The sequence below is a fragment of the Schistocerca americana genome, chromosome X, assembly GCF_021461395.2.
Source record: "Schistocerca americana isolate TAMUIC-IGC-003095 chromosome X, iqSchAmer2.1, whole genome shotgun sequence".
NCBI lineage: Eukaryota > Metazoa > Arthropoda > Insecta > Orthoptera > Acrididae > Schistocerca > Schistocerca americana.
Genome location: NC_060130.1, coordinates 133457707 through 133480526, shown reverse-complemented (window position 1 = coordinate 133480526; position 22820 = coordinate 133457707). Strand labels below are relative to the sequence as shown.

Genomic DNA, 22820 nt, shown 5'->3' with positions numbered 1-22820 from the left:
AGGAGCTACTTGATTGATAAATAGCGGCTCCGGTCTCGCAAACTGACATAGGGCCGGGAGAGCGGTGTGCTGACCACATGCCTCTCCATATCCGCATCCAGTGACGACTGTGGGCTGAGTATGACACAGCGGCCGGTCGGTACCGTTCCGCCTTCATAGCCTGTTCGGGCGGAGTCTAGTTTTAGTGCAACATAGGCTTGTGCTTCGGTGCAAGTATTACATAAAGAAGTATACATCAATATTGGCAATATTTTGTTGTCTTTGGCGTGTTTTTGGTCCTATTATATCGCTATTTTGTTTCTTCGCAAAAAAAAATGGTTCAAATGGCTCTGAGCACTATGGGACTTAACAGCTGTGGTCATCAGTCCCCTAGAACTTAGAACTACTTAAACCTAACTAACCTAAGGACATCACACACATCCATGCCCGAGGCAGGATTCGAACCTGCGACCGTAGCAGTCGCACGGTTCCGGATGTTTCTTCGCAGTCTCTCTTAGATCTTGAATAGGTGACCACTCAAATGTCTCTCTTCGTAAGACGCACAGTTTTGCATATGAGTGGCTCATACCACTGTTTTTGGGACGAGTGATTTACATTCTCATCACATTTTCGTGCGGCTCTGAGCTTTCGAGATCACGCACTTCCTTTTTGAGAATTGTGCTCCTTAGGACATTTCTCTCTGGTCTTCATTTCCACCACTTAATTCTAAGTACAGAGAGTTTCAGTTTATTTTGTACCACTTAAACGATGAAACAACAGCGGTTCTCTGAGGAAATGGGTCGTCAACGCATCTAGCCGCCACTGGACGCTGTTAAAGGACGTGACATAAACTAAGTACACACATATCGTGGTCCAAACTCATGTGCACTAAGAGACAACCTGCTAACTTGAAAGTTCTCTTCTGAGCTCGGCTAAGCGGAGCCAAGCATAGCTTAACATCTCTTTTAATGTTCCTCTGCAACAAAAACTAACTTAGAAGCTAAGGTTCAGAGCAAGAAAGATGACCATCTACACTGATCAGCAGCATGTGCTATGGCACCTTTCCCATCTGTCTCAGAGTAAGAAACCAAGTGCCACGGCACCGTCTGAAGAACAAAAGGAACCTAGTCTTTAGGAAAATTAAGCTAGTGATTATCCCTAATCAACTAAGGCAGCAAATTAGTACAGTTCGTACAATATTCACCTATGGAAAGATGTATCATAACGCGTTAAAACTTCTCTTCCAGATGCGTTTCGTTTATCGTAAGCTATAAATATTTTCTATCAAGTCTTTCCGTCTCGTACGTTAACATATATGCACGTACTAAATACACGCGTGAATAAACAAGATACAAAGTGACGTGGTCCAAGCCATCCTACACTGGAGACGAAGTACGTGTCCGCCAGTTTCGACATTCTTATAGAAGCTGGATTTTATATATCATGTACTCCACTGTCAAACACTAAAATTCTTAATGTACGAAGAGATTTTTCTTCTATTTGGAAACATCGAGATTGGCTTCCTCGTCCCCACCGTTAATCCAACCCTCTCAGGTCACTGTAGATTACTCCTATAAACCACCAGGTAGCATGTACTGGAAACTGTGTGGTGTGTAACTTCAAAAAGGATATTATTTACACTCAAAACTTCGTCTACGTAGCTCTCTTAGAATACATTCAAAATTTTCAGACAAGTCTCTCGTTCATCTTCCTTTTGTCCAGGGATGTCTGCGTAACACAACTAAAACTACAAGAAAGAGTAAATGCTGAGATAAATGTTGGGACATATGCAGTATTGCGAGGGTTGCCCAGAAAATAATGCACCGCATTTTATTCTTCAACAATTATTTATCGAACATAATGATAATTACATACACTAAAGAATGGTGTTTTATCTACACACCCTATTTTTCCACGTAATCTTCATCCCGTTGTATGGCCTTCCTCCAGTGAGAAACAAGGGTGTGTATGCCCTGTCGCTACCAATCCCTGTCCTGGTGGCACAGCCAGAGCATCACTGTGTCAATCCTTGACAGATGCCCACTGCCGAGTCGAAATGCGTCTGTCCTCCCTCGCGAATGACATCAGCTCGCTGCAACATGTCAGATGTGACAGCTGTGGATGGTCTCCCCTACCGCTGCAAATCGTGGAGCTCCGCCGAACCGCCTTCTGGTGACCTCACCCTCCATGCCCAATGACTAACTGTACTTCTGTCGCCAGCAGAGGCTCCATAAACTTAACACAAGCGTTTGTGAATATTCCCTTCACTGTTTTTTTTCTCTGCAATGAGAAATTCAATGACGGCACGTTGCTTGTAAAGTACATCACCTACAGACGCAGTGGCAGATTTAAAAATTTTGCGCCCCTAAGCACACCATACTATATGCGCCCCCTCCCCAAAAAAAACATGTTTTATATAATTAATATTACCCGATCATTTCACAATTGCCGTTTTGGGTGGTAGCGCTGTGAACTGCTTCCGTACTCTGCTATTCGTTGTTCTGAAGGAGGCGACAGCGGTCTATATAGTTAAGGCTAACCGGCCATTGACCTTGTCCTTCTGTGCTGGGTCCATTCACATTGCCCGAACTCTTGCGGGACTCGGTAAGATTGTTTGCTGCGAGTAATGAGTGTAATGGGCAGGGGCACTACGAATGTAGTGTGTGGACATTAAGTTGGGAATGTGGGTCTCGCGGGGAGCGTGCAAGAGATAAATCTCTGCAGTCGCACTCTTCTCTGTCCCCTCGGTGGCTCATATGGATCGAGCGTCTGCTCTCTAAGCAGGAGTTCATGGGTTCGAGTCCCAGTCGGGGCACACATTTTCAACTGTCCCCGTTGATGTATATCAACACCTGTTGGCAGCTTATGGTCTAGATTTAATTATCATTTCGTCAGTGGTCTAGTCGCGTTCAATCAAAATGTAATGTGGTTCCTGAACAGTATTGTACTGCAGCGGATAAAACAAACTTAAAACTGCATTGTGTTAACACATTCTTCTGTCGAAAGACAATAGAAACGAACACAAGGAAAATAACTTTTCTTTTATGGTCTAAAATTCAGTAGAGTGTGGTGGAGACAACGGATTTTTGTTACATATTCACTTTCAATATGTGCTTTTAAAGGAAATCGTTGAAAATGAAAATAAAAAAGTTGTGTTTCGATCTAAAAATTGAAACGAACGTGTCGTACATTAGAAATTAATACGCAGTTTTACAGAGATGAGTTCAAAATTATAATTAAACTGTCGTTTTACGAGCTAATAACTTGAACGTGTAGCAGATAAAAAAACATGTTCGGTATTAATACGGGAATCTATAGGAAAGCGTAAGAAATGAAAATGAAATTGAGATTTCGGCGCACGAACTAATAACTAAAAACAGACGAAAAAACACAGAACTGGATATGCTATTACATAATTTTACAGACTAATGTTGAAAAATCAAATTTGTTTATAATCTAATTGTTAACGTGTAAAGCATTAGGGTCTGTGTAGCTAGATGCTGCATAATAAATGTACATAATACCTTTAACCGTGTAAGGGCTGAACAGTTTTGTACTGCAGCTACTGCTCTCACCATAACTCTTTCTAACGGTATTAGCAAAGCTTTTACGTGTTTATCGACAGAACTGAATTACGTTATTTATTAACACTTTTTCATCAAAGTGCACTCTCCGATAACGTATATTTCCGCGATAACTATACATTTCAGCAGACACCAATAATAAGCATCAGTTGTAATATACTTCAGTTGACTTGACTGAACAAATGGTTGAAATGGCTCTGAGGACTATGGGACTTAAATTCTGAGGTCATCAGCCCCTTGAACTTAGAACTACTTAAACCTAACTAACCTAAGGACATCACAAACATCCATGCCCGAGGCAGGATTCGAACCTGCGACCGTAGCGACAGACTGTAACGCCTAGAACCGCTCGGCCACCGCGGCCGGCCTGACTGAACAGCACCGAGCGGAACGGGTAATTCGGGTATTGTTTGATGGTGTCGGGCGCCTCCGGTCGCGTCTGCACGTAAACGAGGTAGTTGTAAAATAAACAGGTAATACGTAGTTTGTAAATCCAATGAACGTGCCCTAAGTTATAATAAAAATCACATTAAATCTTAAATTTTTAAAACTGATATGAATAAGTAAACAAACTCAGCAGTCAGCAAAGTTTGCGTCTGGTTTTGACGGCAGAAAACTTGTTGATGATATTTTCACAGTTCAGACGGTTATCAGTTAGGAGGTCGGCTTCGAGGTGAAGAACGGACAAGGCGTTCAGTCTCGCCTCAAACAACGTAGAACGTAGGTACGATTTCAGTCTTTTAAGAGCCGAAAACGAGCGTTCTGCTGAACAATTTGTGCCGTACATAGAAATATTCTAAGAGCAATGTTACCATTAGGAAACACGGACTGTAACCTCTCTTTTCGTAAAAAATTACTCATTTCGACTGATATATTACTAATCTCAGAAGAATTCAAAAGTTCCTCAAAATGTACACATTCACTAGGGAAGGAAGGCTCTGAATCTGTATCATGCAGTTTTGCTGCACGTTCAGCATTATCATCAGGTGAACTGTTCTTAAGGTTACTGAAAACTGTGGAGGAGTCCAACAGTATTCCATAGCCTTCCTTCGTCCTCACTAGTTCGGCGTATAAGTTGTCGAGTACTGGGAGAAATGTTTCGACTCTAAATTTCTCCCTTCCAGTCAGAAAAACTTCTTCAGAGTCCGCCTCTTCGTCATCATGAAGTTTGCATTTTCGTGATCTTTTATAGGTGCATTCATAGTCTATATCAGTCACAATCTCCATGGATTTATTTTCATAATAGTCGAACATGCGACGAATAGATGCAATAAATCCTACACTTGATTCATATAATTCGTGCACTATTTTAGTATCAACATTTACAATTTGCAATTTCAGATTTACGCTATTAACTCTCTGGAGTATGTCCTTCCAAACTGTCATCATGAATACTGTTTCTAGTCTGCTGAGTTGATTCAATAAACCTAAAGCCTCATTTCGCACAAGTGGTTTTTCAAACGTGTTATTGGCAATATGTGTGAGGGCATCGATAACACCCTCCCAGTTTTCATATAGGCTTACACACGCTTCCTCTCTTGCTGACCAACGTGTTTTTGACAAACTTTTTACCGTTTTGCTTTCTGGTTTCATGAAAGAAAGACGTTTATCCCAGCACTGTGTAGAAGCAGAGAAAAAATTACAAAGGTTTTGCACTACATTTAAAAATGAACATGCTTCCCGACAACAGCTTGCAGCACTACACAAGTGCCGACTAAATTCAAAGAATGCGCTGCACAAGGTTCACAATGCACTTTCGGATTTCGCTCTTTAATGCGTGCCTGCAAACGAATGTAGGTTCCTGACATTTTGCTTGCCTTGTCATATGACTGGCTTCTACAGTCAGTAATATCAATGGAATTTCTAGACAGGACCTTAAGTACGGCCTCAGCTAAGTTTTCGGACATGTATCCTGGATTTGATAAAAACAGAAGGAAACGTTCAACAGGTTCACCAGTCTCGTTCACATTTCTCAGTATGAAAGATAATTGATCAATATGTGAAATTTCTGCAGTAGAATCTACTATTAGGAAGAAATATTTGGCCAGTTTCATTTCACTTATGATAATTCTTCTTATTCGTTGAGAAAGAATTTCATCACAGATTGTTGATGAAAGATAATTTGTATGTCCCTGCCTGGCTTTCCATATCGTTCAATGTGCTCTGCGAGAAAAGCATCAAACTCGGCTATAAGTTCAAGAGACATCATAAATTGACCATTGTGTAATGAATGGAATCTTTCAACGTGTCCACGTAGGGGAAGTCCACGTCTTGTTAGCTTCTTCACTACCCTTTTCAACATACTGCGCCAGTACATTTTTTCTGTCTCAACATATAAGTCGAAATGGTTATCTATTATTCCAAGTGACTTTTTTTCTTGTTAAGAGTGATAACTCAGAATTTTTGTGTTCAAGTGAATTCTCATGATGAGATAAAATATTAGAAATATTTTTCCAATTTGCAATACCATTAGTAGCAATCGCGACCTTACCTCCGAACAATTTACATGGTGCACAAAAAACAGCACCGGTGCTACAGGACTGTACTAGAAAATCGGGCAAAGTTACTCATCATTTAAAAGTTTACGGTAAAATAATTTGTTTTTAAATATCTGGTTTTATCGCCTATTGGTCTTCTTGAATTAGAAAAATCACCGTTAGAATTTTGATTAATGCCACATGGTAAGAGAATGTCGATTGTTCATTCATTGACACACCATTCTGCACGATCATCACTAACGAGGTTATTTGTTTTGGTAATGTCTGACTCGACACTTAGTTTCGTGAAACTTGAAATCAGTAACAACTTGCTTTTCCTCATTTTTAAATTTTGTTTCGTCTGTATTTACTTTTTTTACAACAGCTGCAGTGGCAGAAATATTATCCGTACTACTTGAACTCGCAGTCGAACCAGCAAAATTTGTTGCGAAAAATTTATCTACTCTGCCAAGCGTTTTTAGAACATTCGCTTCTCGTTCTCGCCTTTCCTTCGATAATTTCCGAAATTCCGCACCACTTAATCTTGCACGTTTGCTTTTTTCACTGTTATTCGTGTTAAGGCGCTTACAAAATTGTCAACCAACAGTCAAAACAAAGGAAAAAAATTTGTAAAAGGAAAGAAAGAAAGACTGTATCCAGTTCCAATCGTACTGCGCCGCACATGAGAACAAAGCTTTTTATTTTAAACACGGCACACGAGCACAAAGATTTTTCCTTTAAACACGGAGCGATGAACTGACCAACTCGGATTACTCGACGTGGCTGTGCTATGAAAGAACGACAATGCAGAATAATTTCATTGCATTGCCGCCTGTTTCTCTGTTGTCAGTGAACAGTAGAAGCACACCTGCAGGCTGGAGCTCATCTCGTAAAGAAAACGGGATAGCCCCTTTTTTGGCTTCTGTTTCCCGCAGCCGGTCGGAGTGGCCGTGCGGTTCTGGGCGCTACAGTCTGGAAACGAGTGGCCGCTACGGTCGCAGGTTCGAATCCTGCCTCGGGCATGGATGTGTGTGATGTCCTTAGGTTAGTTAGGTTTAAGTAGTTCTAAGTTCTAGGCGACTGATGACCTCAGAAGTTAAGTCGCATAGTGCTCAGAGCCATTTGAACCTTTTTTTTTTTCTGTTTCCCGCGTCACCGGAATTTTAGCTGGAACGCAAATATGTTCTGAATATTCTTGACACTGTCTCTCTAATTTAAAAAGCAAGTAATTTTCGCAATTTCTTGCAGTGAGCTCTGCTGGATCGACTCTTATCCCACTTATTCTTATTACATTTTAGCGGTTTCTGTGTGCAGAGTGGACAGACTACAAAGTTCAAGTAGTCTTGTTGGCAGTTGGTGTGGTGTGTTGTTTGTGTGAGCACTTCTGTTATGTCTAAATGCAAATGCACCTCTTATTCCAACATAAAATAAAAATAGCCTTTCCTCGAAGAAAAAAAAGCTTAGCTCAGAAGTTTAATATAAAATTTGCAATGCCACGTACCATTCGATTGCACAGAGTGGGAACTTTGATATCGTGCAGGCTGCAGCACAATAAATGAGACAAACGAAAGTTGGTTCCTTCTTCTTTTTTCGCCAAAGAAAGTAACAAAGTAAATAAATAAAGAAAGTTTTTAAACTGTTGTGAAGTATATTTCACACATTATTAGATATTCTGCTTATGTTCTTTTCGTATACACATGTGTTTAAAAATGTAAAACGTTCCCAGTATCAACATGTTTTGTTAAATGGGTGTCATTAAATCAAAGCACTGATACTGAAGACCACAGAGCTTTCACATTAATTACAGAAATGGAGGGTTGACTTGATACTTCCCCGTAATTTCTACAAGAAATTTAAGTAGAGTCGGGTTTTACGTACTGAGGCCCACACATGTTACAGTATTTAAGAAACTGCTGATTAGTTTATCACAGCTTTTCAGGGGTTCCGGTATTTTCACGGGGAAGATATGGTAGGGTTAAGTAGGAGCCGACAACATTCTCGGAATAATAACGTTTCAGACATTGTATTGTAGATTGCCGTCCTGACAGCTTACTTCAAAATATTTTGAACAATCATGAAGATGATACCAGACAGAGACCCAATGTTAAATTTCCATTTAGTCACTAAGTAAACTATATATATTTCCAAGCTTGTATTGTTGAATTTCGTTCTTAAGGCTTATTTAAACTAGCAAGTTGTCTAACAATATTAAAAATTGTTGTCGTTTGTAAGCGCAGTTATTTTAAAACGTCCAAGGTTAAAATGAGTACAGAGCAAACAATGCTGCCCCCCTTAAGGCGCCGCTCCTAGGCCCGTGCCTAGTGGGCCTGTATGTAAATCCGCCACTGTATAGACGCCATTTTGAAACTGTCCTTCAGCTACGCTATCTGTCGGAAGTGACGGAAACTTGGCCCTCTCACTCAGGAGACTTCAGATAATACACAAGTAACGTTCCACATTCGTATAATTGTTTTCGGCTGAGAAAAAAAAATGCGGTGCATTACTTTCTTCGTAATTCTCTCGGAATGATAGTGCTCACTATTACTAGGTTTTACACGTTTTCTTCGATACTCACACTTCCATGTTTCACATGCACATATTACGTAAATGGTAGTCTGCAGGTCAGTTACTTGAAGTAAATGATTAGAAGCCAAATTTATCTCTGCTCATAATGGAAAGAATGTAGTCGGAGGAAACAACTTCAGATGAAATTTATTCCAGTTTATTTTGGCGTGGTAGTGCAGCAACCTTCTGTTGTGATTTATGGTAAAAGGTTGCAGAAAGCTCTTTATTGGTTCAAAACCGACGCTTCTTAAGAGGGTAGGGCATCATCAGGTTATTTCGTGACTTGTGGTCAGTCAGTTATGTCAGCGCAGTGTAGGGGCATGCTAGAAAACGGTAAGCATGGCCCCATAGGTAACTGCTGGTGGCCAATCCGCACTCACGCGTTGTACACACTGTTAAGAGTTTGTGAGTGTGGCCTTACTCGGTGCTGCTATGACCGACGACCCACACTGCACGTGATAACATCATGATGCTCTACCTGCGTGAAACGTGTCATTTTTGAGCCAATAAAAAGCTTTGTGCAATCTAGGACAGTCTTTCAGTATGAAAATTCAGATGAAACTGCCTCGATTAAAATGTAATCCAATGGCCTCATGTACAATAAACGACCTAAATTACAGCAAAATCCTACTATCTTATGCTGCTGTTAATTGTACATTTTTCTACAGTTGAAAACGTCGCTAAATGAAATAAAATTATAATACGCGTTCACCGTCATAATAGAAATTGTCAATGGTACGTTTTCGTACATAGCAATCCGGCAAGATGCTGTCTATCGCTGCACTTTTAAAAGCGATTCTTACGATTGGTTAAACCGAAACGCTTTAATGTGTGTGGTCTATGAAAATAAAAAGCGATCAATAAAGCACAATATATTAATTATTATAATTAAAAACAATCATGTGGCGCAAGAGATGGTAAGATATTGCGTACAGTTGCCTTTTCTGTTTTCCAGAAACAACTACGTGTCAGACTACGAGATGGAGCAAACAGCGCCCCTTCTTAGCATCCTGGAGCTGATTTCCAAGCTGCGACAGACAAGCAGCATCGCTGAAGACCCAGCGTAAGTCAATGAGCCAAACCACCTGTTTAACTCACCCTAGGACGAAAATCAGATAAATACTTCTAAGTCAATGACTGACCATAAACTATCTTAGCTGGAATAAGTGTTCTAGAGCTTGTATGAAGTGTTTTTACGAAACGTTAGAAAATTCACTGGCTCAGATCTATTTCTTATCATGAAATACTTGTGTAAGAATCTCTGATAACTGTACATTGCTTGAAGCATGGTATCGTAACTGAACACTATTTGTTTCGAAAAAAATATTTGTGTTGAGTACAGCAATCTGCACTCGATTACGTGTCTCACTCGTGTGGTCTTGCTAATCCTCTCGTTGCTTATGTACACAAAAGTTTCACTATACGTGATGAACAGAAACCAGACTCAAATTACCTTCCTATAACTGAAAAATTTTCGAGGACTAAGGACATATATAGTAGTAGAAATCAGCATAAAGGCATGAACATTTGTAGGAAAATAAACAATGTCGGTTGCAATAGTTCTGCACAGTGTATATACAAGAGTATGAGATTCAGTACACTGATTATAGCATTTGATGTCAGTATTACAGTATATAACAAGACATCAATTCAGATGGTAGAGGGTGGAACTCGGTATAATGGATGTCGGCTCTGTGCGGTGTTAGTGTGTGCGTACTACCTTTCCTGCACATGGGAAATAGACACCATTAGTGACAATGTGTATCGCGTACATAGACCATGATTGTGACAGTGTCACGTGGAAGACAGTTATCATGTGATGAAAAAGCAAAAATCGTGCGTAGAACGAAATGGAAGTCTCTAATCGTCAAATCGTCAAGAAGATTAACCGTTCAAGTACATTGATAAAATTTCATTAGATTATGCGCGCGATATTGATACACGGAAAATATGGGCAACGTAGAAAGTTATCTGAGGTATCGAAACGGTTACATTGCGTAAAGCAAGAGCCACAAATCGTTATTCTTCTCGACTTGTTGATGATTTGCAGTTACCAGTAATTGTCAGACGTGTACGAGAAATATTGTCAAACGAAAACATCTTGCTTTCAAGAAAAGACTGCAGAAATCTGCTCTAACACCAAAACATAAACAGGCTAGACTGGATATTTCTGCAAAACAAGTCATGGACTTGAGAATAGGATAAAGTCATCTTCAGAGATGAAAATAAGTTTAATTTAGATTGTCTGGATGGATTTCAGTATGCAGAAATTTTGGTGGTGGTATAATTATGATTTGTCCGGTCTTCTGCACTAAAGGTAAATAACTAATTGCTTGGGTGGACGCTAGAATGAACTCTAATATGTACACTGAGATACTAGAGACAGGATGGATTAGAATGTATAAGACCTAGGGAACGAAAGTCTAATGTTTCCAGAAGATAATGCATCTATGCATGTTTCCGTTCAACAAAAAGTGGTTTGAAGTATATCGATGTCTTGCCCAGGTCTGTACGTAGCCTAGACCTGAATCTCGTGAAAACCTTTGGGGAATACTTGCAATTGGTGTTTGTCGAAATAGAAGTCAATTTGTGGCCGCAAGTGAGCTGAAAAGAGCGATACGAGAAGAGTGGGAGACAATTTCATTGCAAGATCGACAAACCCTAACAAATTCAATGCTGAAGAGAATCTTTGAGGTAATTAACAAGAACGGTGTTGGCCAAAGTACTAACCATGCAATACCACAACAGGACAGTGAGTGCCTTTATACCAATTTCCATCCAGGAAATGCAAACGCCTTATTTTTGTTACTCGTGTTATGAAAGAAACTATGTAATTTCGTTATGATCGTTTATGTTAGATATGTATGGAGTACCTTCATAATAAATTCGATACATATATGCTGGATACTTTACTTTCTTAAGAACCTTTCTTTGTACTGATTTTCACTACTGTAACGACTCCTACAAAACGTACAATATTTCATTTAACCGACACTTTACATCAACCCCGAACATATACAAGCAGCTTCAGTCTTTGTTTCACAAAGTTATGATAATTTAAGTGATATATAAACAAGAAATATGCGCCCATTACGTAATTTATTTGTAGATTTTTGCTTACACCTTATCCGCAGTGCTAGAGAGTGTTCTCAGCGATTTGGAAAATATTGCTTCTGCAGCACAACACCATTAAATTTTCGCAGTTTACTTCAAGTGACAATAGTCTTGGTAACACTCTAAAGGCTTTACGGTTTGTAATAATTTCCCCGAGGATTCTCTCTCTGAAAATAATTACTCTTCTGCAGGTTAGATTCGCGTGTATCCTTTTCTTATGATACCACTATTTTCCCGTTAATGAAATTCCTAAGTAGTTGAGATTTCTTTGTGATTGTTTTTAAACTTTCCGACGCGATTTATTGCCCTCGTTAGTAGTGCGTTATGAATACGGCGGCGCGTCTGAAAGAACTCTGCTCGTAAAAAGTCTTTTAGGAAGCGGGGAACTGTGGCACGTCCGCTACAGTCTCTGGCCACCTCCGGCATGAATGTGGCTAAAGTAAATTCTAAACTCAAACATCGCTATCTCGCAAGGCATGCAGATTAGTGCGAGGTCTACGTATCGAGGGCAAATATCGTTGGGAGATTGTCTCCGCTCAGTTAAGCTGACTGCTGTTCCGAACGGCAAAGAGCAATACAAACTGCCCACGAGCAGTATTCTACTGTACACAGTAACAGACACTAACAGTTAGAATGTCTGTTCCCGTCGCTTTCGTTGTCACAAGAGGAGCAGAAACACGACTAGAATCATAATGGTGGAAACCGAATCCACAACAGAAACTACCAACGTCTACAACTAACGATTGTTCGTAAACGCCGAATTCGCTCCGCTGACGTGCATCTTGGAGATATTAAGGCAGACTTATTCTGTTTCGAAATTACATACTATGCTTAACGTATCAGTTTGGAACAGATAGGCCAATTACTTCAACACAGACAGTCTCTACAACGTTCAAGTAGCCTATTCCCGAAATGTAACTACCGAGATTTTTATGGCTGGCTCTGAGCACTATGGGACTTAACATCTGAGGTCATCAGTCCCCTAGAACTTAGCACTACTTAAACCTAACTAACGTAAGGACATCACACACGTCCATGCCCTAGGCAGGATTCGAACCTGCGACCGTAGCGCTCGCGCGGTTCCAGACTGAAGCGCCTAGAGCCGCTCGGCCACGCCAGCCGGCCCAAGATTTTCACATTTGCAGTTTTGTGCTTAATACATTCTTTCAAAAGAAAACAGTCAGAGTATTGCCTCGATAAGGAACAAATTTAACAGAAAAGAGGCTGACTTTATTTCATGAAATAACAAATACATTGTTGAGAATGTGGTGTTCCTAAACCATCTTCAAAATTAAAGTGATTATGGTCTCGGAGAATGTAGTGTAAAAAAGAGATATAAACCTAAAAAGAAACAGACTTATTAGGAAGACGACTAGAGATACAGATTGGAGAATTTATGTAAGAATGTGTGTACCAGATTAAATTAAGCATCTTAGAGTATTAAGAGCATATATGACTTACAAATGGCTCTAAGCACTATGGGACTTTCACATCTGAGGTCATCAGTCCCGTAGACTTAGAACTACTTAAACCCAACGGACCTAAGGACATCACACATATCCATGCCCGAGGCAGGATTCGAACCTGCGACCGTAGTAGCGGCGCGGTTCCGGAGTGAAGCGCCAAGAACCGCTCGGACACAGCGGCCGGCATACATGACTTGCAGATGCAGAATATGTTGCAGGAATAAAAAAGACAAAAAAAAATCATGAGCTGATTGATTTTCCCAAGTACCTGTGTCAGTCAATAGCTATGCTGGTGAATTTCATAAAACGTGGAGATTTTGAGGGTTCCTGTACGCCTGCTTAAGCCTGATCTGAAGAGCAGCAAACTGCACAACTTGTATGCGCTGTAAATAGCATGAATCTCTATACTGACTTACTGAAGGCATCATGTCTGTCACATGTTCTGATACGACTGCTCGTAATCTCTGATGAGATCCTTTTCATCCCTGTCTTTCCAAAGGTGACTGATGCAATAAAGGACTTTAATATTTCGTGTAATACGTCAACGGAAGAGTAACATGTTCTGATCTTTAGGTTATTCAGTGCCTCTTCAAGTAGTTAACTTTTTATTTTATATTGGGTTCAATACATCTATGAGACAACAAAATAACAGCGATGTTTACTTGTTGTACATAGCAGCATGAAGACATGTATCACGCCTAAATAAAGCTCCAGTATTATATTTATACAGACAAGTAAACAGATTCACGTTATAGATCCGTGAGAATGGAAAGACCTACTGATCAGCTAGCTATTGTTAAAGGGAGGATTTCATGTAGGCAGCCGTACGGTATTAGGTGTCTTGTCACGGTTCGCGCGGCTCCCCCATCCCCCTCCCCCTCCCCATCGGAGGTTTGAGTCCTCCCTCGGGCATGGGTGCGTGTGTTGTCCTTAGCGTAAGTTAGTTTAAGTTAGATTAAGTAGTGCGGAAGCCTAGGGACCGATGACCTCAGCAGATTGGTCCCATAGTCCTTATCACAAATTTCCAAATTTACCATGTAGACTTCGCCACTGGTATTTCCGTCGTCTACAGTTTGTTCCCTTTCCGTAAAAAGTCTTAAGAGTCCTAGTTGCCTGATAGGTGCGGAGGGCGTTTAGGCAAATGACGTCTGAGATCAATATCGTAACCCGGGCTCTGTGGAAGAATTTCTTTTCCAGATAGAGACGTCGGAGGTTTTGCAGCAATCTCTCCGACGAATATCTACAGGATGCTGAATTATCAGACGAGAAAGAACAATTAGTACGTGGAGATCAGCGGAAATGTGATAAGAATGTAATTACTGATTTCAGAGCCGGATTTGATTGCTATGTAAGACACGAGCCTCTTTTTAGCAATTAAGCGTTATCGTTTAGGATTTACGAAAGCAAGACAACGTTTCTTTCCGAAATTTCAGCTCCATTATTTTTACTACCAGTATTCTAGATACCTAGTGCGTGGATTTACGTTATTTTTCACATTCTACTAAACAAAGGCAGTGAGAGAGCTTTCCATTTACGACTCGCAAAGTTAAATAACTATACGACGTTTTCATACTGGAAGAACATGTTTCAGTAAAAAGCAGGGTTCTCCTTTCTCTGATATATTAGATTTACCCGCAAGTTGTGTAGAAATGGCTATCTTGCCAGAAAGTTTCGGCTACAAGAATACTACAACGAAATCTTCCAACATTTTTCCAGTACAAGAGTATAACCTGTTTTTTGTTTTGCAGTCTGCAGACGATCTAGCGTGCCGTACTCAGCTTTTCCCAAGTCTGACCGAATCTCTTCTTCTTCCAAACAATATCATCGATGCTCTATGATATGTACCTCAATGTTCAAAGTAATTGCAGACTTGCAGTCAGTCGCAGTTTACTACACTCTATAATGTTTTGAGTCGGCATCTGTCAGTCATCGTCAAGTGAACCACCGAAGACTGCCGAAACGTTTCCCCATGTAGTGAGTATTAGATGGGATACCGGGCAGGTCCCCAGCCGAAATATCGTGGAGTGGAGCAAACGACGACCGGCTGCAACCCAAAATTCCTTTGAACATTTAATTCGCTGGTAAAATTCAAGTGTAGTTCAATATTTATACGGGCTGCGGAAATACAGTTTGACCATAAATGTAGAGCAGAAAGACAACATCAAACAAAGGTCTTTGAGTACAGGAACTAGGGGTCACAGTTCCACATATTCGGCGCTATAGGAACGTAATTGAAATCTGACATATGGCTGCCTTTACTCAAAATCAAATGTAACTCACAGAAAAGTATACGTAAACAAAATATGTGAACTAGCTAATCGTCACGATGAGAACACGAAAAACTTACAGCATCACTTACACGTCTATCGCACTTAGCTGACGTACCATACAGAACTTCTTTAGAAATCAGAATACTTACATGTCCATTTTCCATGTTTCATTATGTCCTAGAAAGGTCAAAGTAACTGTAAAATGAGTATGCCCTTGTTCACAGATTTGTTACCACTTAATTAACGTAAGTGCATCGTAGCAAATGTTCAAACTGATCACCGTTTCCAACCAGAAATAGCGCCGTAAGCAAAAACTGCGACCCCTAGTTCCGGTAGTCAAATTTCTTCGTTTGGTCCTGACTTTCTGCTCCACACCATCGGTCAAATTGTTATTTCACACCCTGTGTATTCTTAGTTTGAGTACTAGGCGATGATCCCTTCACTTACACATTAAATAAACCTATATTTCTGGGACATGTCCCATCCCCAACTTCCTTCCTCTAGTAAGAATATTTCTCTGGCATGTTTCCTTGCCTGTTCCACTTGAAAAGTGTTCTTCTCACATTTTGTCTTTCCATTTTATTTTAACGCCCTGCTTTAGCGTCACTTATCAAATGCTACTAATGTTTAGTTCTGAAAATTTCTTGTTGCCTATTTTTCACATTTGTACTGTGAGGTGCTCTAGATAGGTAATGTTAGATAGTTCTTGCTTAATCCCGATCAATATTAGGCACCAGGGAATTTTGTTTTTCTGAGGAAAGGGTTCTTAGCCTGTACATCCCACGTTTTACAATCCTCTATCTTCATATAGCCTCCATAATCTTGCTTCCTACAAGTAAAAACCGTTCAACAGCCCATATCGCATAAAATATTTTTTTATTTAAGACAACCGGTTTCGACAGACTATGATATCTTCAGGTCTTAAAACCTTTTCGTTGTAAAACTTGTTCATTTTACGCTGACATCACACACAAAATGTCAAGTGCATAAAAACGGTACATTATAAATGGTTTGTCATTGCTAAAATATTTAAAAAACGTAAAGCACCTTATGCAACAGCTATATATGTGGCTCTGAGCACTATGCGACTTAACTTCTGAGGTCATCAGTCGCCTAGAACTTAGAACTAATTAAACCTAACTAACCTAAGGACATCACACACATCCATGCCCGAGGCAGGATTCGAACCTGCAACCGTAGCGGTCGCTCGGCTCCAGACTGCAGCGCCTAGAACCGCACGGCCACTTCGGCCAGCAGCTATATCCAAACGTGGTACACTAAAGCACAATTGTTTACATATGCTGGACATGTTCTAAACAGTGCGAATTCACTTGTTTGTGACGTCAGAGTAAAATGAACATGTTTTGAACAAAAAGATTTTAAGACTTGATGATGACAGCATAGTCTCTTGGAAACCGATTATCTTAAATATAAAAAAATTATGCGGTCTTGGCTGTTGAATGGTTTTTAACAAGTAAACAGATCGCCCTTTACCTCTCTAAATGAGAAAATTCAATCCTACTGCTAAATTACTTCTCTTCTCTTCTCTTACAACATGTTTTTACATATTTTTTTAATTCAGTTAGTCTAGAATCCGGACAGAGTATTCGGCAATTATTCCTTCATTTTTTACGTTGCAAGCAGTGTGAAGAATCTGTTTTCCATTCGAGAAAGACCGTAATACTTGCGTGTTGTTCGAATCTACCTGTAACAACTCTAGCAGCACGCCTCTGAATTTCTTCAGTGTCTTCCTTTAATCCGGCCTGGTGCGTATCCGAAACACTTGAGCAGTATTGAAGAATGGGTCGTATTAGTGTCCTACATGCGCTCTGCTTTGCAGATGAACCACACTTTCCTAAAATTTTTCCTATAAATCAGAGTCGATCTTATGCCTTCCCTACCACAATCCTTACATGCTCTTTCGATTTTATATCGCTCTGCAACGTTACGCCTAGATAGTTAATCACTGTGACTCTGTAAAGCGGTACACTACTAATGTCTTATTCGAAAATTACGGGGTTTTTCTCCCACTAATCTGGAATAGCTCACATTTTTATGCCATTCATCACACCAACTAAAAATTTGGCCTCGGTCATCTTCTACCCAACTACAGTCTCTCAACTGCGACACCTTCCGGTGCACCACAGCATCATCAGCAAACAGCTCTCAGATTGCTGCTCACCCTGTCTGCCATATCATTTATGTATATAGAAAATAACAGCGGTCCTGTGACACTTCCCTGGACACACCTGACGATACCCTTGTCTCTAATGAACACTCGTCGTCGAGGACAACAAACTGGGTTTTGTTACGTAAGAAGTCTCGCGGAACCTATTACGCATGATTGTGCCTTCGTTAACAGTCTGCAGTGGGACACGGTGTCAAATGCTTGTCGGAAACCTAAGAATATGGAATCTGCCTATTGCCGTTCTTTCGTAGTTCGCAGGATATCACATGAGAAAAGGGCGAGTTGAGTTTCGCATGAGCGGTGCTTCCTAAAATCGTGCTGATTCATGGACAGAAGCTTTCCCGTCTCAAAGAAAGAAACTTATTGTATTCGAACTGAGAATGTGCTCAAAAATTCTTAAGCAAATCCGTGTTAATGATATTGGTCTGTAATTTTGCGAATCCATTATTTTACCCTTCTTATACACAAGAGTCATCTGCACTTTTTTCCAGTCGCTTGGGACTTTGCAATGGGTGAGAGATTCGCAATAAACGCAATGCCGTAGAGTAAAATCGAATCGAGATCCATCTGGACATGGTAACTTATTTGTTATCAGCTCCTTCAGTTGTTTATCTACGCCAGGGATGCCTATTACTATGTCCTCCGTACGGGAGTCTGTGCTAATGTCAATCGACGGTATGTGTTGTGGTTGGCAGGAGAGCCAACACCGTGTTACTAGAGGAAGCCGAAAGGCACGCGTTTTAGCTCACGCAGGCTGGCGTGGGGTCTGGAACAGGACAAGGAAATTAGAATTTAGAAAAACGGACGTAGCTGGTGGAATACTTAACTTTAATCCATTAATGATGAGCGTCGCTCTTGACTGTACATTATTCACAATATCAATAGTAACTGAAGATGGTGCCTTGCTAGGTCGTAGCAAATGACGTAGCTGAAGGCTATGCTAACTATCGTCTCGGCAAATGAGAGCGTATTTTGTCAGTGAATCATCGCTAGCAAAGTCGGTTGTACAACTGGGGCGAGTGCTAGGAAGTCTCTCTAGACCTGCCGTGTGGCGGCGCTCGGTCTGCAATCACTGATAGTGGCGACACGCGGGTCCGACGTTTACCAACGGACCGCTGCCGATTTAAAGGCTACCACCTATCACGTGTGGTGTCTGGCGGTGACACCACAGTATGTTTGTACGACTCTCCTGGGTGAACGATTTCTTAAACGCGAAATTTAAAACTGCGGCTTTTCTTTCTCTGTCTTCTATTGCCAACGAGTGACTGGAGAGAAGCCTTAGACTGGCTTAGCGATTTTACGTAAGACCGAAATTTTCTCGCATTCTCGGCGAGTTCTGTTTTGCAAAAGGTATAACGGTGGCAGCTGTATGTTTCGCGCATCGATCTTTTTACAAACGCACAGATATTCACTATTTTTAGCCAGTCGTCATTTGCTCTTTCTCATTTGAACCGAGAGCACAACACGGTTTGCTTCCTCGGTGTTTTCCGAATTTTGTTGTTAAACCACATACAGATAGACTACACCTCACTGCAGTGACAGTTTGGAGAGTCTCGCCATTCCCAGCTTTATAAAGTATCAGCTAATCTCCATGTCCAACCTGCACCAGGTGACACGAGGAAGATCGACGTTCGGGAGTTTGATAGCTCGGTTTTCGACTCGCAAAGAACCTTTCCGGGGTAAAGATGACTATTCCGATTTCCAACCAGCCACAGCCGCATTGTACGACCTGCCTGAAACGTTCTGCACGGGGAGAGACCGAATCTGCTCTAATCTTGCAGCGAGAGCTCGCTGGCTTCTTACGAGAGGTGGAGTGATACGTAACACCGAGTGCTGTTTTGTTGCAGGTCTGCATTTGTGACGGAACTTGTTGCAGGGCGAAGCGCGGCCTGGACCTGGGCATCAACCGCGGCTTCTCGGGCGCGCAGGCGGCTAAGCACCTGATGGGCCTGGCAGCAGCTCAGTACGCAGCAGGGCCCGGCCGCAGGCGCCGCGACACACACCAGCAGCCGCACCAGCCCGCGGGCGCCCCCTCCGCGTAGGCCGCCCGCCGGACACCACTCGTAGCGCGACCGTAGCTCCTACCGTAGTACCGCACTCACCGTCTATTTACTGTTGAGTCATGTAATAAACCACTCTGTAGACAGCTGCCTGTGTCTTCATTTACTACCTCCCACTCACTATCACTGGAATGTCTACGGAGCGACCATAACATAATGCGCACGTCGTCAACACCGAGCGGTAAATGTTATGTGACTCTCGGTAATGACCTATTGTTTACATTTTCCGAACAAGTATGAAAATTTTAGTATTATGCATATATATAACGTTTTTATATGTTTATTTATTAGTAACAGTGACACAGATGCATTTTGCAGTACTCGAAAGGATTAACAGGTCCTTTTCATAGGCAAGTGCCAGAAAGTTCCGTGACTTTGAAGGCAGCATATATTGGCGGCAAAAGTTCTGTTCGCTCCGTAGATATTCGTCCCCTGTCTACCAGACTAGAGAACTAGATGCAGCATTATGAAATGAGTCTATCTAAGCAACACACAAATGATAGTTGAGGTACAATATATTTTTATTTTAATGGATTAGAGAAATAGGCCTTACTACCAAATACTAAGTCAGGAAACACACATGAAAATATTGATGCAAACATAATACACAAAATATACTCAAAAGATTAGAGTCAGTAGGTATATGCTTTCACATCATTAGTTCAAATTTAATCCACAAGCAGTAAACAGGGCAAATGGACAAACAAATCAGGTAAGAAGAAAAAACCGAAATTACCATTAAAATTTTCATTTACGAACACAATGGACAAACATTTGTTACGTCCAGGAGACATGACGATTATATTGTGTAACACGCCCTCTACCCTTATTAATTGCCTCAATTCAGTGGTGTCTTCACATGTTTCTTCAGCTGAAGCCACTCAGTGTTGATGTTGTGCCAGACGGAATAACACTCTTCGACACAGATGTGGGTTATTAGACTGCCGCTGTAGGATGCCGAGTTGATACTATAAAACACATAATATATTAGATCAGTTTATTATAACTTGAAAAGACGAAATACTTTGAAACAATACACTGCCACAGGAATGTCATGTATATTTGTTACAGTCACTGAATACTCACTTCCGACATGATACGGTACAAGATAATATCTCTTCTCTTAAAGTACAATTGATTATCAACTATTACGTAGAGTTGTGTCTTATCAACCCTCGCACTGCTGGCTGTAGCGAATCGATGCTGTCGTCTTCGGAGAGAGTTTTGGCCTGGGATGAGCGTCACTCCTACGCCAGCGGTGGAGGACCCGTGCCGCATCCTGGTATCTACCTCGAAAGTGACTGGGAGCACAGGTCGAAAAACCGGCCAGAGGGTGCACGCCCGCATCCAATGACACAGATGCTGTGGCAAAGACGTCGGCGACTTTAGCGAACGCGACGGCAGTGTCAGTCGCGGCAGTCCATCTCCGTGGTCACCACCCTCGACAATGCCGGTCGCACTGGCGGAGAGGCTGCTGTTCTGGACTACAGCGGTGTGCTGGGTTTGTGGGCAAACATTCTCCAGCCGAATCACTGGCGTAACAGCGCCGCAGCTGGTTCCGGTGATGTCGATGCAGCCCGGCGGAACCTTGAACGATGTAAAATGAACGTCCTAAAACTTTTGTGATGACACCTTGCTCCCAACGCTGTTTCTAGCCAAAAAGTTTAAAGAAGACTTCACCCTGAAACTTTGTCTGACCTTGCGGTACAAAGTGTTTCCGTGGCAGCTGCAGAAGATGCGACAGAGTATGCTGGCGACGACAGTGTAACAATTCTGCCGGAGACTTCCTGTCATATGGCAAGGTGCAGTAGAACGAAAGAAAACTCTTTAAGGCTTGCTCCATTGTGTGCAAGCAATAGAGTTTCCCCATGTGGCTTCTGAACGTTCGAATGAAGCATTCAGCTACACTGTTAGACTGAGGGTGAAAGAGTGCAGTGGTTACACGCTTTATTCTGTTGGTTGCACAACACTGTCGAAAATCGGCTCGTGTGAATCATGCTCTGTTGTCAAAGACAAGGACCTCAGGAAGACCTTCGAGACAAAAAATAGAAGACAAACCCGGTACTGTGCTATCAATAGTCAAATGTTCAAACGTGTGTGAATTCCTAAGGGACCAAACTGTTGAGGTCATCGGTCCCTAGATTTACACACTACTTAAACTAATTTAAACTAATCAAAATATCCAGGGGTGTACTGCCGGTCTACAGTGTCCAACGGGCACTACAAAGCTACCTGTAGCGCATGTATTGCTAAGCCACTTGAAGAGTTGGGTCAGAAGCGGTTGCTCTGATAGTATAGAGAGGAATATTTTGAAGGATTGCAAAATACTGAGAATCGCTCTGATAACATGATTCCTCAGACGAATCAAACACTGTGTCAGTACCAACCGATAACCGGGACAAGTCAGCATTCTAATGTTGTGCATTGCCCCTGTAGAACAACTCATACTGATAATTATACAATATTAGAGCCCAACGTTACAGTTCTCACGCTGTCCATGGTGGGATAGGTTTGGAAAGATTTAACAAAGTTGTAAAGGCTGACACTCTGTAATCAATACAACTTACTACCATACAAGTATTGGTGAAACTTTGTAAGACGTATGTAATGGCGAGAGTCTCTTTCAAGTTGACTATAATTTCACTGCGCTTTATTCAGAGTTATCAACTCAAAAGCAAAAGCTCGCTCGGATGAACCCATTCTATGGAAGAGCAAAGATACAATTCCGTTAGAAAATGCATCCACAACAAACACAAGAGGCTTACCTGAAACAAAATTAATTAGACAACGTGACTTAACAACGTGTTCTTTAACCGCTGAAATGCCTGCTGAAATTCTTGGGACTACACAAAGAGAAAATCTTTCTGGCGCAGTCTGCCCATCGGAGTAGCAATACGGGCAGATTTTGCAATAAATTTAATGTAATAAGTATGTTTCCCTGTGACAACTTGGAGCTGTTTCATGTTATGGGACGCCTCCACATCTTTATTGCAGACAAGTGCGAATTAGCAGGGTGAATGCCCGAAGCATTTATAATACGTCCTAAATATTCAAGTTCTTCTTGGATGAAGAAGCACTTTTCCTTGCAATTTAAGCCAGCTGCAGACAGAATTTGAG

The 22820-nt window shown here is 41.3% G+C and overlaps 1 protein-coding gene across 1 annotated transcript in view; it reads left to right on the top strand.

Moving 5' to 3' along the window:
* Window positions 1-19779, top strand: part of LOC124556776 (diuretic hormone class 2) — a 118450-nt gene extending 98671 nt beyond the window's left edge. Inside the window, exons 3-4 of the mRNA XM_047130785.1 lie at window positions 9561-9668; window positions 19520-19779. Coding sequence (XP_046986741.1) covers window positions 9561-9668; window positions 19520-19685 — 274 coding nt within the window. The 3' untranslated portion in view covers window positions 19686-19779. The remainder of the gene's footprint in view (window positions 1-9560; window positions 9669-19519) is intronic.
* The last annotated feature ends 3041 nt before the right edge of the window (window positions 19780-22820 follow it).